General features: G+C 44.7%; 1 protein-coding gene across 4 annotated transcripts in view; it reads right to left on the reverse strand.

Moving 5' to 3' along the window:
• The window catches only part of adamts3 (ADAM metallopeptidase with thrombospondin type 1 motif, 3), a 105,180-nt gene that overhangs the window by 39,182 nt on the left and 45,237 nt on the right, over positions 1 to 20,761 (reverse strand). For all 4 annotated transcript variants that reach the window (XM_034596021.1, XM_034596019.1, XM_034596022.1 and 1 more), the window contains exons 5-8: positions 19,860 to 20,056; positions 11,566 to 11,649; positions 11,067 to 11,223; positions 313 to 418 (exon numbers count right to left, since the gene is read on the reverse strand). In XM_034596021.1, the coding sequence (XP_034451912.1) occupies positions 313 to 418; positions 11,067 to 11,223; positions 11,566 to 11,649; positions 19,860 to 20,056 (544 nt within the window). The remainder of the gene's footprint in view (positions 1 to 312; positions 419 to 11,066; positions 11,224 to 11,565; positions 11,650 to 19,859; positions 20,057 to 20,761) is intronic.

Raw genomic sequence — 20,761 nt, forward strand, 5'->3', positions numbered from 1 at the left:
CGGGGAAAGAGACAAGATAACAAACAGCGGCCGACTCCTTGTGCTGCTGGACACGCGCTCGGCAAACAAACCATGAAATTCAATAAGGCTAACATGCTGGCTGTCAGAGCGCTGGAGGCCGGCGTCATGAAAGGTCCCCGGAGTCACTTATCATCGAGATCACAGAGGAAACAAAGGCCCCTGGAAGACGTTCACTAAACATGTGCAGCTGTGGTCTTAAGGACGGTAATTTCCCTTTGCCCCACGTGTCAGTGTCGCTGGGAGGAGGAGCGAGGACAGAACAGGAGGAAGGAGATAAGAAGAGGAGCCTACACATGTCCCGTCTCGTGAGCCACGACGAAGGCAGAGGAGAAGCCGTCTTCGTGGTTGAGGGTGCAGCTCCGGACAGGGTGGCACATTCCAGTGACAGGAGCGTAACCTGATGGACACGGGGAGAAAAGAAGGACGGAGGTTATTCCCGCTGCTGAATGAGACAAGTGAGAATGAGCTCCTTTGAATGAAAGTGTCAGCGCTGAGAGATTCTCACTGTTTCCCTCAGACCATCTTATTTCATTTTGTAGTTTAGTTCTGGTTTTTACCTCCACACAACATTTCACTTCTGAGGACCTCGGCCCCCTTTTGTTGCATTAAAGGGTTTTGTTGAAGTTTGTGTTCATGAATTATTCAAAGAAATGTGAAAAACAAAAAGTTAAATCCGCTCTGGAAAGAATGATTCTCATGCAAATGAAGTTTAAATAACAAACACATGGAAAAACAACATGGACACATTTTACTGTCTGTGAATTTCTCTCATCTCTTAGTGTTAATTCTGCTTTCATCTTAGTTCTGTTATGTGTGAATGCATCTGGACCCCTGAGTATACGTCAATAGAAAAGTTGTTTATATTATTTTATATCCATGAGATGTAGCATAGAAGGGATCAGTAATTTGTAAATATTCAATATAAGATAATTTTCTCTCTAATTATCAGCATCATAAAAACGTGACTCACCATAAAAGATGTTTCTTTGTTACGCTGATTAAAACCTGGCCAACATTATGTTCCCGTACATGTTCTTACAAAGTAAAAGCAAATTAGTTTTATCAATTACATTGACTATAATTATGATGATGCATGTGATGATGAGTTCTGCACGACAACAGGAACCGGATCAGAATGTCACACAGAGAAGCTCATTCCTCCGCCAACATCCAACACTTCCACTAATTCAATCAGTTTCACAGACTCATAAATATCAGCTCCTTAAATACGTCTGATTATTTTCATCAAGAGTTATTTCCTGGGAAATTAGTAAATTATTAAACTGCTTCTTTCTTGACAAATGTGCCACAGTTTTGCATAATCATGCTGAGAAACAAACAAACCATCCAACAAACCTTCTCTCAAAGTCTTTTTTAATTATCAGCTTATTGATTATGACCTTTTGTCCAAATCCATCAATTATCCACTTATCCCTTGTCTGCAGGAGGCTGGAGCCATATTAGCTATTAAAAGAATTCATATGGCCACTACCAGCTACTGCTGCTATATTGTTGTGTTGTTGTGTTGTTGTGTCAGTGGCTGACAGAACGGCAGCTACAGATCACAGACGGACCTCGACTCTGACAACAGACCCGTGTCTCCTGATTCAGCTCCTCCTCTGTGCTGCTGCTGTAGCTGCAGCTCAATGAATAAAGATGAAGCTCGGCTGTGATCGTGAAACTTTAAACCTCAAACGTTCGTAGATGTTTATGAGAAGTGAAGCTGAACACCGGGCAGAGGAGGGAGGAGAGATTCTGGCAGAACTGCTTGTGTACATCTGGAATAGAGCCACTGATAATTAAACTTCATGGATCAATATATGTTTCCTAGTTTGTCTCCAGGTTGTTTAAATTTACCGTCTAATTAAAATTCATTATAATAAATTTAACCGATACAAATGAAACAGCAAAAATATTAAAAATGTAAATAAAACTAAACTTTTTACTTATTTTCTCCCACAACTTTTGAAAATATAGGAGCATAACATGATTTTGAAATGATTAAAAATTAAAACACTCCTCCCCGACACTGGAGCATAAATGAAAAAAGAAAAAAGAAAAACCAGCGAGAAAGTAAACTAATGCTGAAGCTTAGGTAGAAACTCTAAATATTAAATGTTAAAGCAAAAACTAAAATCCTGACACGACCCTGCTCAGCATCCAGGAGGAAACTCCCACTCATCAGATGCTGAACCAGGATGAAGATAGGTTTTCTGATTCTCCCTGTGGAAACTGAAAGTTCCATCATAACAGTATGTGTGTCTGTACACATTCAAAAGGTTGATTTCAACAACTTGCTTTTTACTTTCTGTACAAAATAATAACTTTATTTGTTTAGTTTTATTTGTATAAGCACTCATCTAAACGAGGTCACAAAGTGCTTCACACTGACGTCCTTTAGCTCAATGAAGATTCCATTGTTGTGAAAGATATTCTGTTCAGTCCAAGGTCACGACCTTGAGTTTATAGAGAAACCAACAGTTCCACCCATGAGCAGCACTTTGGAGAAGAGAACAAACAACAAGACAATGAGACACAGACGAAGCATCAATAAAGTGTTTCTAATATCTGAGATCCATTAAGAACAAACATATATTGAAGTAGAAAAGTTAATGTGGTACTTGTTCTTTTCTTTTGGTACATTTTTGTCCTTTTACTTGTACTTTTTACTTTTTACTGGCGTTTCAGAACTTCCTCCGCCGCTGCTAACGAGGAGTCCAAAGAACAGAATGTCTGAAAAGTTTCATCCAGCTCGTAAAACTTTATAAAACCATTTGTCCCATAATCACAAAGTTTTTTAGATTGCAAACAAAAACACATGCAGATCTGGGGAAGAAGAATGAGAGGAAGAAGAAATCCTATCGGACGTGAAAGAAACGGTGAAGCTGGGTCAATGACAGGTGGAAAAAAGGAAATGAGACGGAGAGGAGAGATGAGAAACTCAGACTCGAGGCTGATGAAGTATTATATTTCATCTTTAGTGAAATAAAAGTGTTGTTTCTCCAAATACAACAATAAATGGCAGAATCCCTCCAGTGGCTCCATGAATCCTCAAGGTGAATATGGTCTGTAGATTCTCTGCTGTTTTTCTAAAAGCTGCCTTTCTCTGAGATAACTGAGCCTGAGAGCTCATTCCACGTTTCTTTACATTTCATTTGGTGTCTTGAGTCTTTTGGCTGAGAGAGGTCGGGCTGATCTCTGGGGTGACAAACATATTAAAGAAGCTGGAGCGGGATCAACACAGATTTCCAGCCGGGGGTCACAGATAAACCAGGCTTTGGACCAGCGGGTATTTAAATGTGGAGGGAATCGGTCACGTGTGATGTGTGGAGGCGACTTCTGCTGAACTGAAGCTGTTGGAGCGGAGAGGTTTAACAGGACACAGCCAACAGGTCTGCAACATGCACACAACTCGACTTCTCCTCGTGTACTAACTGACCTGGTGTCAGACTCACAGCTGATGTCTGGGGTGGAACCTTCAGGCTGAATTATAGAAAGTTTCATGGATTCCGTCATCGTGTCTCATTCCCGTCACGTTTAGAAAACAACGTGTGTCAGTAGCTTGTGTTATGACCTCCAGTTATAATAACTCTGATTTCTCAGGTTGCCACAGTGTTGTGTGCGTTTGTGTGTTTGATCGTCTGACGGATCCTCGACTGTCCAGAGACGTGTCCCGCTCATCTTTTGTTTTAATGAATCGGGGGAGTTTCCCATTCGGCCCTGAAGGTCCAGCTGCCAATCACAGCTCGTCTCCGCAGACTGAGGACGGTACCTGACTTCTTTATCTCTGGATCTGTTATTATTTCCTCTTTTATATTGATTTCTCTCACCTTGTGTCTCCTCCTCTCTTTGTGTGTGTCTGTCCCTGATGCGTCCAATCACCCTGCCTCCCTTGACGTGTCCCTGTGCGCCCAGTCCTCTGTTTGTCTCAGCTCGGGCTTCTGCTCAGTTTGCTCCTGCTGCTGTTCCCTCTGCTTTCTCTGAGTATTTTCTGAGTTTGGATTTTTCTCTTTGCCCGTTTACCTGCCAGCTGGAGGATCTGTACGCCTGTTTGATCACGTTTAATATTCATAACACCTCCAGGAGCCAGAAATAACTGCATCCAATGTGTTATGCACATAGAAGCTAATTTTGTTATTTAAAAAGAAAGCTGCTCTCCTCTTGACAAAATGATCTTTATTTTCACCAATTAAAAAACGAGATGCTTCTCCTTTGAATGTTTAGTTATCTTTATCCTTTCAGCAGAGCTGGTCCAGCAGCCTGCACGTCGGCCACCTGCAGAATGGACAGAACTCTGGGAGGATGCTGTTGATGAAGCAAATGAGAGGAAGATATGCGGAGGCAGAGCTACGAGGCTGCAGAGCAATAGTTCACCGAGTGGAGGTCGGCTGCCGGGGTTTTACTGCAACATCCACCAGCAGGTTGCTCAAAGAACTGGGAATCCACCAACGAGCCCTGTGCCAAACCATTACAGAAACCCGAGGGCCTGCAGAGCGCTGCAGCCAGCGGCTCTGGATCAGGAGGAAAAGATCCCAACTGGGGCCCAAGAGGTTAAAGTCACACCCAGGTCCGATCAGCCTGAGGTGGGCCGGCCTTAGAAGAGGCTCAAACACAAGTTACATAACTGGAGATACTGTATGTCCCTAACATCTGCTGGTGATCCCTAACATCTTCTGGTGGTCCCTAACATCTGCTGGTGGTCCCTTACACCTGCTGGTGGTCCCTTACACCTGCTGGTGATCCCTAACATCTTCTGGTGGTCCCTAACATCTGCTGGTGGTCCCTTACACCTGCTGGTGGTCCCTTACACCTGCTGGTGGTCCCTTACACCTGCTGGTGGTCCCTAACATCTGCTGGTGGTCCCTAACATCTGCTGGTGGTCCCTTACACCTGCTGGTGGTCCCTAACATCTGCTGGTGGTCCCTTACACCTGCTGGTGGTCCCTAACATCTGCTGGTGGTCCCTTACACCTGCTGGTGGTCCCTAACATCTGCTGGTGGTCCCTTACACCTGCTGGTGGTCCCTAACATCTGCTGGTGGTCCATTACACCTGCTGGTGGTCCCTAACATCTGCTGGTGGTCCCTTACACCTGCTGGTGGTCCCTTACACCTGCTGGTGGTCCCTAACACCTGCTGGTGGTCCCTTACACCTGCTGGTGGTCCCTAACATCTGCTGGTGGTCCCTAACACCTGCTGGTGGTCCCTAACACCTGCTGGTGGTCCCTAACATCTGCTGGTGGTCCCTAACATCTGCTGGTGGTCCCTAACACCTGCTGGTGGTCCCTTACATCTGCTGGTGGTCCCTGACACCTCCTGATGCTCGGCAACTTAACATCAAACTAGTGCGTTCGGACGTAGAAGGACTATTCACCATCTTGTCCTAAGTTTAAAAGGTTTTGAGAGGACTGACTCCAGTTAATAAATTGCTTATGTTCACTGAAGGCTTAAAGGTTCAGTGTGTAGAACTTAGTGACATCTAGTGGTGAAGTGTCATGTTGCAGCTGAACACTGATAACAGATCCTTTTCACCTAAGACTTACTCACTGGAGCTTTAGGAGAAGCAGGATCACAGCTTTGAGAATCAACCCGACGTGATGGAGCAGATTTAGTTCGTCCTTCGTCGTCTGATTGATTCAATTTGTTATTTCAGGGAAACCCAAACATGCATTTCCATCCCATCTTCACCATCAACTGTTTCTATCAACCTCTTATTGTCTGCTCTCCGGTTTATGAGGTGAACCCTGGTCAGTTTGTTTTTTTTCCCAGCCAATGAAAATGATTCAATTTCGAATCATGTCACACTCTAACATCAGGCATAATGACTTCTTGCCGACGGCGGTTATCAGAAATGTAGCAGCGGCGAAGGGAAGAGAGGGAGAAGTGATTGTACGATGTTTTCTCCAGACAATCATAAAATAATCCAGCCTTTCCCCCCCGAGGCTCACATGGAGCCATTAGGTCCATCACGATGTCGTGTTTTAATGGCATCAAAGAGAAGTGATGCTTCTGTGTGTGGGGACGGTCACGCTCCTTTGATTTATAACCTACTGCTCTGAAACCGAGGGAACACATCTGCTCTCATCTCGTTAAAGAGAAACCTGGATTCGTGAATCCAAAGTGAAAGTGTCAACGAATAGAACAAATCAATTCCACAAATCTCTTTCTGCTCATTTTTGGTAAAGAACATTTAGCAAAGTGGGAATGGAAGCGTTTATCAGTTCTGCTGCTTCTTCTGCTCCACTTGGAAAAGAACGAAAGGAGATGAAGTATATTTGGCTTTTGTTGAGAAATGAAAACAATGAAGAGAAACCTAAAATAAAAAATACGATGGTGTGATGCCTTTGTTTGTAAAAATCCAAGTCAGGTTTAAACGGACTGAAATAGTTTATTGTTTCTTGTTCCACAAAGGATTTCTTGATGTTTCATATAAAATCTGTACAACCTGAGCCAAACAGTCAGGAAATCATAATAAATGATAAAAGTACATTTTTTCATAGTATTTTGCAAAATAAATACATCAAACTGCTGCTCGCATCTTATTTTTCCAGTGAATCGTATATGAACAATTAAGAAAATAACGTTTCATTGTCTTTTCTCCTCCCACATTAACTTAACTCTGTGACTCAGAGTCTCCGGCGCTGCCAAAAGGCTTTTTGCCTCCAATTAGACACGTAAACACTTTGAATTAAATGTTAACATATAGTTCACTTTGTTCTCTGTGTTCGTGCAGTGCGCCGGCAGCTCATATTTCTAATTAGCACCGAACAAAGTGGTACGTCGACTAATTGGCAGAGTGTTAATCTGCTCATAATATGCTACTCTAGTCATAATTACATTTCATAAACACTAAACATAGCTAATAATATGATGATTTTATTTATGGTGTGTATATAGCTCTTTTATTCTGTACTTGACAAAAGCCATGAGAGGCGAGAAGCTTTTAAATTCACAACATGTGACCTTGTTCTAACACTGCATCCAAACGAGAGATTAAACATTTAGATAGAACTGAATCTCTGAAAATACAAGCTGCTTCTTCTTCTGCCCATTTATTACAGTTTCTGTCCTCGTGAAGGATTTAAAAACGATAAAACATAAAACATAAAACATGTGAAAGAGTAATTTAATTAAACACTTAATTAACATCAGGATTCAAACCTTTAAAGGCCAAAATTCATTCTTTTATTATTTTACGTTCTGTCACATTTAGAAATTAGAAAATCTCTCAGTGGAACACAAACAGTCCCTTTAATTCAGTCCAAACTACACACACTCAGAAATATAGGTTCCCCTAAATATGCCTGTTTCCTTTCCATCAACATCAAGGAAAATATTCTCTGGGGAAAATGTTGAATGACGTCCTATCGCTCAATGTCAAAGAAAGTTAAAATGATTTCCTGAATCCACCTCCTGATTCAGATCCACAAGGGACTGCTTAAACAATCCAACAGAGAAACGAACAGGGTCGAGGGATTAGAAACTAAATCCCAGGTGCTGGCATCAAAGAAACAAACTTTCTGTTCTGTGACGAGGAAACTTTGGCTGAATGGTTCTAATCCTATAGGTGAAATGTTTTTAATGCAGCTCTGAACTCAATTTCACACGGGGAACAGACTTCACTTCCTATTCCCACAGAACATCCTGTTTTATAATAAGTCCAGAAGTCACCGGCTAATCTTCTCACTTTCATCGACGCTTCAATATTCAGAGAACCTTTTAGTATCGGGATCCTTCACGTACGAATCTCCACGATGCAGCGAAAGATCAAGAAGATAAAAGGTTTCTTCTGTATGGAAAATATAATAAGCTGCTATCTTCACATACATTATGCAGACATGCACTTATTGCTAATTAGACGTGGAGGGTGAAGTGTCCCTGAAACACGTCAGCGTGTTGTTCAAAGGATCCGACTCAGATCTCAGTGACATCCTGCTTTGAATTCAACATCTCTTTGTTTTGTTGAATCCAGGGAAATATAAAAATCCCCCTCAATCTATTATTAAAGATGTTCTGCCTATTGAGGCCCAGTCAAACACATTCAAGTGTTTTGCCTCCAGGCTGCAAAATATCCTCCTGAAGCTCTGTGGCCTCGTCCGGTCGTCATTAACAGGAGGTGAGAACTGAGGAGGCCCCTGGGACCCGATCCCTCCTCCGACCACATGGGGAGCTGCTCTGAAAACCATCTGACCACAGTGGTGGAGCTACGTCGATCTGGTTTGACCCTCAAACAGCCCTTTTGACAGAGTGGGGACATTCGGGTCTGTCCTCACAACTTCACGTCATCACAGTGATGGTTTTGAACCAAATTGGACCTCACGACTATAGAGAGACAAGTACACACACACACAAGTTGTGAACAGAAAGGAAGTATGTGTGTGTATCTGCATACAGAGCAGGGAGATCTGATCACACACAGTGTGTAGGAGGCCTCACTACGTTCACCAGCTGTTCTCTATCTGTGTCTATCTGCTGTTTACTGCTGAGCAGGAGTTTTATCTTTTAAAAACAACAGCCTGCTGCATGAAAGGGACGTGAACCTGAATGTTGAGGCTGAACACGCACGTGAAACGTGCACAGACTTCTGTAAAGGTGTTAACTGTCTGCACACTCATTACTACGAGTGGCTCCAAGCATATATATATATGTCTAAATATCTAAATATGTTTATATATATATATCCTGGGGTTCAGACCAGATAACGAGGGACCAAGTGACCGCTCCTCAAAAGTGAATCGAACGCCCCCTGGTGGCTGGCTACAGTACAGGTCATCAGCCAAAGTACACATCAATAACTTCACGTTCAGGTTATTCGAAGATACAAAAACTGGGTGAAGCGTCATGATTGACAGCTGAGACTGACTCCTGATTGGTCGAGGGCCGTGACACTGCGGCTCCAGACCTCTCTCTCTCACTCTGGCTCCAGATGACGAGAGTTCGTATCCAGGATGTTTGAGCTCCAGTTTTGTTCGGTGGAAGGAAGTGGAGACGTGTCGTCCATCATTAAATGGAGAGATTCACATGTTCTATCTATGTAAGTTGGCTTTTTTTTCCCACAATGCCCTGTGTCTGAAAGTTAACGGTCTTTAAGTTCTAGCTCAGCCGATCCAGACTGGAGCTCCTGCTAATTCTCACGTTTCAGGAGACGAGGCTGTTGTCAGGTCTCTGCACCGTTTCCCTTCAGCCGCTCACATGCGACTAAACCTTATTCTAAAACCGTCTCCACTTCATACGTGAACGCGCTAAATTGTCCCCACACGTACTGTGCAGCGTATTTCCTGTGGTCCACAAAAACATTGGAGGAATTACACACACGCTGCCCAATTAACTGTGCCCACTGCTTTGGGATGAAACTGTCACAATCTCACAGGAAGCTTGTTTATTGGAGCAAGTTTTAATAACCTGTCATCTCAGGAGTTCAGAGGGAAACCGCCCGGAGTTCCAAAGAGGTGGGAGTGATATAAAATAACGAGCTGCTTGGATGAGTTCTGTGAGAACCTGACTCACAGCACATAATGAATCCAGAGACTCCAGAGGAGGGACAGGGACCATATGTTACATGTTCCTCCATAGGCAGTGGGATATTCATAACACATCTGCTCTGCACGGGAAGTAGAGCGGCTCCTCCACTAACCAGAAAGCCGGGGGTTTGATACCTGGCAAGTGTATCTGGGCGAAATACTGGCTCCCAAATGGCCCCTGATGAAAAACGCTTTAAAGTGATTAAAAAGGTAAATCTGCTGATTGCACCTTGAGATGTAACACCCATGATATTTATATGTTCATCCTGTGCACGACTCATAATAACTCTGAAAAGATAAATCTGACAGAATTCAGTGAGGTCAGCAGACGCTTCCATCTCGTGAGCTGATATAAAACCGTCCCTGCTTATTGCACCTTATGAATCCACTCCCTACACACAGCGCTCGACTGCAAAGTGCAGAATAAACGCTGCTGCTGTTCAGAGGGAGATGATAAAAAGGCATTAAGCACCGAGAGCCTTTAATAGTGCCGGGTTCAGGGAGTTAGTGGCTCTGCTCGTTTCAGTTTGGCTGCTGTGGAGACAATAGGAGCGCGGCAGGCAGTCGATATCTGGCAGGCAGAGTAAATTGCCTTGAGACGCCAGGATTTCCACTTCTGCATCCACAAGAAGAGAAATGAAGGAAATTTGCCAAATATGAAGCGCGGAGGGGCCAGAGGGGAGTTTTCCTCCGAGCAGCAGTCCGGTTATTTGCACTTGATATTGGTGATAAAGGGCTTTTTGATTGTTCAGTGCTTTTCAACACACTTTACCTGAACCTCTTCTTTCTTTATTACCCCCCACAGGGGATGTTTGAATCTGTTTGTGTGACAGTTTGCAGCATTAAACTATAACTAGTGGAAGGAAGTGTGTTTTTTCACTTTCCACATTTTGAGATAAGACGTTTATTAACATTTCCGTTGATTTCTACAGTTAATTAAAAAATATATTTGTATCTTTGTTTAGGGGACTGAGCTTTATGAGTGTGTGCAATTTGGTGCGGATCCAAGTAAAGAAACACATCTATTGAGTTTAAATGTAATTTCACAAGGAAACTGTTTCTACTTTTTCCATGTTTCACCAGTTTGAACTGTAACATCTGACCTTGCAGCCCCTCATACTGTAACAAGCCATTCAGACATGAATGTAAACTCAACAGGGTCCAGAGTGTCTCCGGAGTTTGACTTTCACATATGAAAAACACAGCAGGAGCGTCAGCAGGAGTCGGGTCATAATGTATAAATTCTCATCGTCTTTCCAAGTTGGCATCTGCGTCCTCACAAGGCAAAGAAATGTGTTTGTGAGGCCACCAAAATCTAATCAGATCAAATTCAAAGACAATCCCTCATGGCATTCTTGAGATATGGCGTTCACGAGAATGGGACGGACAGAAAACATACAGCCACCGCGTCGACAGCTGTGCACTATGACAGATAACCTCATGTAAGCTCTACTCAGATCAGCAACACGAGTCAGGCAACTGCACATTCTCATTTGAACCACGCCAGTGAGTCATCGGGGGTCTTACCCTGCATCCCCGTGGGGCCGAAGCCTTGGCGAGTGAGGAAAATTGCGTGGTCGTGGTGTTCGGCGTGATCAGAGTCGCCTTTCTGCTGCACAAACGCCCAGCGGCACACGTTCTCCAGGCTCCGGGATGGGTTGCCTCTCTCAATGAGGCTGATGGACTGACAGGCAAAAGGGGGGGGGGGGGGGTAAATGACCACATTAGTATTCTATCACACAGATATTGATATTCATGACTTGTGATGATGAAAAGCTCTTTTGAAATCATTGGTTGGTTGTAATAACTCAGAGATGAATCGATAAGCTCCGGTTGCAGCTCCTTCCTGTGAAGCTGTTTTCAGCTCACTTCCCTGGGATGTGATCAAACTCTCTCAGGAGTGTGAAGAAGCATGTGTCAGGCTCTCAGCTGCCATTAGTCATTTTGCAGTCCTGAGTGCTGACGCTCTCCTGCCCGAGCTTCTGTCATTTTCTACATTTCAAAGACACGGCACATGTTCACCAACCTTGGCGTAGCCCAGCATGATCATCCTCACCAGGACCACGTTGATGTGGACGCCCAGCGACTCGTCGTGGTAAATCTCGTTCACCTGAGGAGCAGAAGGAAGGATGTGATCAGTCAGAGGCCTCTCAACAGTGTTTCTGTAAACGTGTGTGGTTTCTACTTCCTTCTCATCAGCGAGCGAGAGCGAGAGCATTAAAACCTTTTCCTCAAGTCACTCCATGAATGGCTGTAATCACAGAACCTGTGCAATCACTGTTTTGTTGCATTCTGAGAGCCGGTGGATACAGGAAGAGGGAACCTAATTAGACGTGTTCCCGGGGGGACATGGCTGCTGCACCAATATCCTCAATCAGCAGATAAATAATACAGTCTGCAGTTTGTGCTGTCCCAACTTTTCAGGATGAAAAAAAGTTATTTCAGGGTTGATTTGCACATCCAGGACTCGACATGTGAAAACCAAGGTATTTGTGACGCATGCAAACACCTTGTAGATACAACACGGTTGGATTTGCTTCATGGGGTCGGATAATTTCTCATATGTAGCAGGTAGAACCGCCTCCGAGATAATAATGATCTGACGCTGTGAAGAAGAAACAGACGCGTGCAACTACAGAGAAGTAAGGAAAGCAGCTTCTTGGTATTCAGGCCACCGGAGCTCCCTGCAGCGGTGGAGGTAGAGTACAGAGATCCAGGTGAGTCGGACCGGTGAGGGCCGCTCCACAGGGAGTCGCACTCCCTTCAGGGCGAGGGGGGGGGGGGGGGGATCGAGCCTCCTGCTGAGGCCCCGGTTTGAGCAGTGAAAACCGTCTTTACACCCATGTTCCTTTTTCTGCCTCAGACCTCGTGTGTTGTTAATCAGTCAGAGGATCAAATTTCCCCTTCAGGGATCAGTATCGTGTCCACGCAGATTCATATTCAACACACTGATGGATTGTTGAAATGACTCCATGTGCATGTTTCCTTATCGCCATGAATATGTGAGTGTATCAGGCTGTCTAGTCATTTCCATTCTGTAGGAAAATCCATCAGGAACTAAACCTCGGTATGAAATTAATACATATATATATAGATACAGGAATTTAGAATCATGCATTAATAAGCTACAGCATTACTATAAATTATATTATATTATATTTCCAGTTGAAGAATTGAGTGACGATGAAGAGTTCAGTGCTCTATCTTAATTAATGCAAGGCTTTTAACTTCATATTGCATAATTTCATAGGTATTTGAATTTATTATAATAATTTTAAATAATTTTATATATTTTTTACATTTTCATTGTAAAAACACAACTGTTACTGTTGTTTTCTCTATTTTTACTGTATGACTACTGTGTTTATATTTTATATACTAAACACTATAATCACATTACTAAGTATGTTGTAGTTATCATTCATGCCCATAAAGTGTAGTTAAAGACAGATGACAAAGGGAGGTCGCCACCTGGTGTTTGGCTGTAGTATATCACCCTATTACCCCTACTATCGACCTCGCCTCATCCATGTTAGTAGATGGAACATCAACAAAGTGAAAAGTCAAATTAAATTCTCTCACAGATGATTTCTGGTTTCTCTCGTTTCTTTAATCTGAGATTTGATCTTGTTGTTGTTGCCTTCAGAGAGTTCCCTGCTCTGGGATCAGTGAAGTCTCATCTTGTGTCTTCGCTCTCTAAACCTAATCTGTGCACCGCTGTGTGGGGTCAGGTAAAGTCTAACATTTGCTTTTTTGCCTCATCTGAGAAGATCAATAGCTGCATGTACCTTCTCCCTAAAATCACAAATACCCGAAGGGATTTAAGTGAATCTGCCGTTTCCTCTCATGCATCACACACTTGGAATGAGCTGCAACACACTCAGCTGCTGTCAGACCTGCACCGTGTGATGAGGTGTTTCTCCTGCCGCTCCCTGAGTGGAATCTCCGGAGAATGTCCTCCTCACTCTTCAGGTGAGAGGAGGAGCAGCCGGGTGCAGCAGACAGAGACAGGAAGTGATCAATTAACTCTGCTGCAGATTAGATTCCCCCCCTGCTGTGTTCACATATCCACTAGAAATATACACGTTGTTTTGTACATTCAGTTACAGGGATAAGATGCAGTGAGTTAATTAGTGAACTTTAGAGAAGCTGCTGTCGAGCACGCAGCCACACCAGCTGTTCCCACTGCTGCCAGTATTCATGCTCAGTCTGCAGGACCCCGAGCTCCCGCTGCAGAATCAGAGAACATTAGAAAGTGCTATTGATCTCACCGAACTCCTGACAGGAAAGCAAATGAGCTCATTTCCCAAAATGCAAACTAATCCTGTGATGAAGCAGCATGTGGTTCGCTCCCCGCTCCCGTCTGGAGTCGAGATCCATCACAACACAAGAGAGTAACTGCATGTTTTAAATTAGGTAATTAACTTAGATTGCTAGATTACAGACACCTGTATTCTGTATCGACAGCCGACCTTTGAAAGGCTCAGTTCTTCAGCGTTGCTGTTTTGCCGCTCGCTGATCGCCTGGACACTGAGAACCAATCGAATCAGCGAGCAGATCAACATCTGGTCCAGCTCTCTGACAACATCTCATTAGCAACCAGGAGGACGAGGACTGAAGCGACAGGCTGCGTCACAGCGGCTCATTTTCTGTGGCCCACTGATTCCTCGCCGAGTTAATTCGCCTCGTTGCACAGAAAGTCAGAGTTGTCCTCACAGAGCTGAGAGGACGAGGGAGAGGAATATTCCAGCAGCTTGTATTCACGTGCTAAATTGTCCTCAGAGCACCGTTTTACGTCCTTATCGACTTTTGTTCAGTTGCCGCGGAGCTGGAGGAGCAGCTCCAAAGGGCTGCTTCACCCGAGGTCTGGTTGACCCCATTACTCACAGCTTCGGACTTTATGAAGCAACAATCTGACCGAACATGACCCACGACGCAAATGGGCGTTTCATTTAAAATATAAAAAGATAAACGCCTCTGACACTGAACTCCGATCCGATGGCAGAGCAGCGCTGGGCTGGCTGCATCGCGAGCCTCTCCTCCGGGGGGGGGGGGGTGAAATTACTCCATGTGTTATCTTTCTCCCAGGTTGGACATCGCAGGTTCCTTCATACTTTTACATCAGCACTCACCTCCTCTTAATGGGAGTTTTATTCATCCAGCTCACGTTCGCTGGGTCATAACTTCAAATGACCACAATACATCACTGGGAAGGGACGGGGAGGGGGGGGGGGCCTGATGGGACTGATGGGCCTGATTGTTAGAGATCGATTTCTCCAACACGGCTGCTCCCACTGCAAAACCCTCCCTTGTAAAGTGTTGCCCTCTCGAGTGTTAAGACCTTAAAGTTTCAGAGTTAATAAACTTTAAAGATGATCTGAGGAACGTGCAGCAGCAGGATTCACCTCAGATGAAACCGTCTCAGCGTCTCTGCAGGTTTTAACAAGAGGTTTAAGATCCATGTCAAGTGCGACAGATATGAAGGAATATCAGAGTCCTGGAATTAGTTAAACGTCATCATAACTGAAGATAACGTTCAGTAGGCGAGTAGAGAATAAACCTGGAATCAAGACGTGATCTCTCAGACGACAGACAGAGACAGTCGGTATCCTGTTCTGTCCCAGAGACAAACCAAGGGAACTGAGATCAATTCATCAGTTACACGTTGGTCTTGTTTCTAGTTTGATTACATCAAGCTAACATCTACGAAGAACGCCTGCTTCAGGGGCCACGTAGACGGCGAAGGCTGAACTGAAACGAGACATTCTGGTCCAAAGAGTCTTCCTGTGATCGGAGTCACCGGCTCGTCCCGTCCCTTATCGCTGTTTCCCAGTTACCACATGTACCTGTTTGGTTTAGTTGAAGCCTGATACTCAAGGTATTTGTCGCTGAAGCTCAATGAATCCTGGGACAGGGTTGGGCCGGGAAGGATCCACCCGTTGGACCCTTCGTGTCTCGGGGACGGAGGGACACATTTGAAGGAGCCTTCGTGTTGGGACTTAGTTGTTCTGCTGTGACGCAGCCGGCAAAGGATTGTGTGTTTAATCTCTGTGCTCCTCGCTGCCAGGTCCTCTCATCAGCTTGTCTGGGAGTCTTCCAGTGTTTCTCCCTCTGACTCTTCCTTGTATGTTCGACCCACTGCCAGGTTTGTTCTTGTGTCTTGTGATTCATCTGCATTTAGGTTCCTTAACGTGACAGATGCAACGTCCTGCTGTCCACACACTACATAGATATGAATGCATGTGAATGGATGTATTGCATCACCTGTTCTGGTTCTAATGTGCACCACTTGATTTCTGTTTTGAGCTGCAGTGATATTTATTAGCAGAAGAAGGGACCTGGGATCTACGTGATGAAATGTACCTTAGTAACAGTCATGTTTAATTGATGCTGCGACAGACTGTATTTTAGATGAGACAATATTAAAAACACTTTGAATGTGATGCCGTCCAAATGTAAAAAACAGCCTCCAACTACAAACTAGACTAGAACTCAGGGTATTTACATGTAAGTGTTGTTGCAATAGCTACATGTGACCAACAGAGGTCCATAAAAGGCATGCAATACTCCGTGTCCCGTGAGGAGGAGCGTTCACTAATGAGGCAAAGTGGAGCCTCGGACGCCAGCAGCTCTTCAAGCCATCGCTGGTTTTCACTGTTATTCTTTCATTTCATGTGTTTTCACTGGTTTCGGTCCAGTGGAGTTTTGTTTGGATCCTTTCAATCAAACTGTGACCTTTTAACTTTCTCCTCTGACTCTGCAGAAAACTTCTGGTCATCATCTGGACAAGAAGAAAGCTCCACTCCTCCTGATCGTCTGTCGACACACTGATTCCATCTCGAGGTGTCACTTCTGGAGACAGCGGAGCAGGCGAGATATAACTTTTCATGAGGCAACGTGTAATAGCTTCTGTCCAGCACTTCAATGACAGATGTGAAGCAAATATTGATCTCGGACATCCAGGGGGGAAACCAGGGGACGGAATTTCATCAGCCGTCTTTTCATGTGCACACAAAGGCCTGAAACTCATCCACCTGTGGATGCCAGAATCTTTATTCATGAGTGCAGGAAAGAAGATGGTGTGAAAACCTGAGAGGCACAAAAACCTCCTCACTGAACGTCCACGTCTCTCAGATGATCAAATCGAACCCCAGAAAAATGTGGAGAAAAAGGTTCTGAAATCAAAATCAATCAACACATTCTGAAATATCTAATAATAAGCTTTAAGTCTCACTAATTTCTAATGTGAACGTCACAGAAACGAACGAACGAACTCATAACTACATGGGATCGCAGACTTCAGGTGAAGGTGAAGTGCAGACGGACAAGAACATCAAATCAACAAATCAAGCAGGAGGGAAAAACCTGGACAGATCAGAGCTCAGGTCACTGATTCAACGGAGACAAATGTCCCCACCAAAAAACAAAGTGTGTGAACGTCGCTGACAGTCGTGATAAGTAGGAGGATGAGGGTGTGTGTGTGTGTGTGTGTGTGTGTGTGTGTGTGTGTGTGTGTGTGTCCTCACAGGATAAGCAGCGTAGATCATGGATTTTTCATTAAGGAGCAGCAGTGTAAATGAAAGCAGTCCGTCTTTAGTCTCAGTGATACGTGAGTCTGCCATGAATCTGAATCCCAGCTGCAGAGAGAGAGGAGGACGCAGACGATGCTGACTGATGTCTCTCTCTCTCCCTCTCTCTCTCTCTCTCTCTCTCTCTCTCTCTCTCTCTCTCTCTCTCTCTCTCTCAACCTCGGCCAGTAGTTTGATCTCAGGTTGATTGGATTTGATGTAAAGTTACTTTGATGTCAGATAACGCCGGTGAAGTCAGATTCTCCACGTCCCGGCGACTGGAGACGAGAGGACGTTTGACAAAATAATCCAAACTCTCAGCGCTTGGTCCCTTTTGAATGAAATTAGTTTTGTTTAAGATTCGTCCCTTTCCCTGACAGACTCTCTAACCTGAACCCAGACTCCAGGACTCACGGGACCTGAGCATCCACGGCTCCACCAGCTCTGCCACTTCTCGCGGGGTCGCAGGGAGCTGGAGCCGATCCCAGCGAACAGAAGCGCGTCACACTCATCACAGCGCTGGCCAACAAACGGTTGAAATCCTCCCAGTCGGTGGAGCCTGCAGCTTTTAAACCTCCAGTCACTGCTACGTGATGCTGCTCAACCCAGGACATTCAATTCATCTCCTCTTCTAACCAAACTGCTCCCAGTCCCAAAACACTAAAGCCTCAGTCTGTTTGTACATGGAGAACAAAGAACTGTCACCGGTACCGAAGCCGGCGAAGGCGACGGGGACGATCCTCATTTCCCCCACGTTCTCAGACAAACACAATGCAGACAAAAGTTAAAGGACGGCAGAGAAAAGAGCAGAGACAAAATGATGTAATCAATGCATCTGAAAGGATAATCTCCTGCTGCGCTGTTTGAAAAGGATTATAACATATTTCTGGAGCAACACATTCACAGGAAACGCACAACGAGCCCTTTTCTGTACTCGGCACACAAAGCAGGATAAAAACTGTGACACTCTCAAAATCAACCTGACACAATCAGCAGCAGAACAATCCTGTTCATGGCTGACTCGTCATCCCACAACAGAACCTAACCTGCTTGTCAACGATTAGCTTTGTCTCTTTGAATTCTGCCGCTTGTTCCCAAAGTGCCTGCGTGTTTTCAGTGTCGTTTCTCTGCCCCACGCCATCAGCAGCACAAAACAAACATGGCTATCAGGATTAGCGTGCATTTGCATATGTGACAAACTGTCATGTTCATCTCAGCCGCGCTCCCTCAGGGAGGCTCAGATCCCCAGCCGACGTGTTGCTGAAGATCAGCCTCCGCAGCAGCCTCTCTGCAGGAAGCATGAAATCAGTGGCGCTTCTCCGTCTGCATCCAAATGCTTCACTAGGGCAGCACCTCGGTCTGCAGCCAGCAAACGGTGGCGAGCACGGCCGACGTCTCCCGCCACTAGCGAGGCTTCTCTGTGGCCCCCTGATGATAAACACTGTCGTTCCACTGTGGCCCCCGAGGCGACCGACTGTCTGAACCGACTGAGTACAAGACCCCGCTGAGGTGACGCCAACCCAGAGCAGAAGCTCGCAGAAGAAGGTGGTGCTGCAGGTTCAGCGGCGCAACACTTTGAGTGTGAGCAGGAGTAATTGATCCTTCAGAGGCCACTTCTGGCTCGATGCTCCCAGCAGCTGAGAATATGAACAGTGAGACAACGCAGGGGAACCACAGGTGTAAACGCTGCTGGCTCGTAGATTGAGATCACACTGACTAAGTGATTGTTATGGCAGAGCAGAGCTGATCCTCCTCCGTATCGTTTCAGGCTCTGAGCTACAGAACTGAACCAAGTGCTGCCTGATCCTCACGTCTCATGAATAAACCAGAAGCCAACTGAAGGTTCGTTATTTCTGTTGCTCCTACACCTTAATGTTTTGACGGTCACTTGTAAGACAAACAGTGGCAGAGAGAATATCTTGCTTGTACCTAATTCACTGAAATGCTTGTAGTAGAGGTGGAATCCACTAAGGGGAATGTAGCTGGTTGTTCAGCGCTCTATTTATTTATTTAAGTTTTTAAATTTCAGGGGAACGATGTTGAAGCAGATTACAGAAGAGCTTTGTTGACAGAAAACAATGATGAAGATTCAGACGCAGATGATGTCCCTGCTGACCTGGGAGACATGTTTGAGGAGGAGGAGGAGGAGGAGGAGGAGGAGGAGGAGGAGGAGGAGGAGGAAGTGGGAGGATTTAGTTGAACCTTTTTTCTTGAACTTTAGGGGAAATATAATGATTTCCAGTGTGAGACAAATGTAGAAGCAGCCAATTAGTTTTGTCCGTCTGCTCCAGAGGCTGAGACATAACGGGCTCAGTAAAAGTTGCAGCTCTTTAGAAAACCCTCAGGTTTTAGGTGCTTGTTTTCAAACAAGTTTTTATTTGGCCCCTAAGGTCTTAATTAAAAAAAAAACAAAAAAAAACCTCACTCCACTAAAAAATTTATTTGAGAACATATCTTTGTCCAGACAAGAATGTGGCAATAAAGACAAAGATCTGTGGAGCAGCAGTGCAGGACACTGTGGTCCCAGTCAAACTGTTCTGGGCAGACGTCTCTCAATCAATTCCCAGAGCTTCGTTTCACAGATACACAGGAAGTTTTTTAAAATGCTGCTTTTTGGACTTCGTTAAAATCTCTGTTTGTTTGTGGACGACAGGAACAAACAAAGTGCGTTTTATGAAACGTGTGAACATTTAAAACGACGTGAGGGTTTGTATGAATATTAACAAACAGAGAAAGTGGGGCAGTGACTTACTATGTTCATGAGGGTGAGCAGGTAGTTCTGCACATGCTCCTTGCCGTGGAATCGAACCACCGAGTCGTCGACCCCCAGCAGGATTTCGATGTTGTAGTCGTCCTCTCCGGCGTCTCGGCGGCGGCGGCGGCGGCTGATGGTGGCGTTGACCTGCTGGGCCACAGAGTCGAGCGTCCCAGGTACATCCAGCTGTGGTTCTGGACAGAGATCATACAGATGTTTTAGCAACTGTGTGTGTGTCAGAGGTTGAATTATATACATTCCTGCTCTGTTCCTGAAATCAGGAAACATCGTCTGATGATTAACTTTTAGAGTTAAGCTCAACTTCAACAAATATTCTGCATATTATAAAACAAAAGACACATCAAGCTTCGGTTTGAGGAGTAACTCATGATCATATGGGAATTACATCATCATGACATCATTATGAAATGATAGTTCTGCCTGATTGGATACGCACAGTGTGCATTAGACTTCAAACCCATCTGAAGTCTCCTCTCTGATCAGATTAGATATTATCTGATGTGCAGGGCGGAGTCAGGGTTTTGTTGACTGGAGTGATTCTAACACACGGTGAAGAAACGAGATGAAGGAGATGAAGGAGGTGAAGGAGGTGAAGGAGGTGAAGGAGATGAAGGAGATGAAGGAGATGAAGGAGATGAAGGAGGTGAAGGGGATGAAGGAGGTGAAGGAGATGAAGGAGATGAAGGAGGTGAAGGAGGTGAAGGGGATGAAGTATCAATGAATCAATCTCGTTTGAATAGATTTGGGTTTCTTTCAACAGTTGGTTACAAAAATCAAGCAAAGTGATGATGACACTTTGGACTCAACTGTGAAGAGCATTATGTTCATTGATTATCAGTCAAAACATAATTCATACACTGATTGATTCAACGTGAAAA

The sequence above is a fragment of the Hippoglossus hippoglossus genome, chromosome 9 (assembly GCF_009819705.1).
Source record: "Hippoglossus hippoglossus isolate fHipHip1 chromosome 9, fHipHip1.pri, whole genome shotgun sequence".
In the NCBI taxonomy this organism is placed as follows: Eukaryota; Metazoa; Chordata; class Actinopteri; order Pleuronectiformes; family Pleuronectidae; genus Hippoglossus; species Hippoglossus hippoglossus.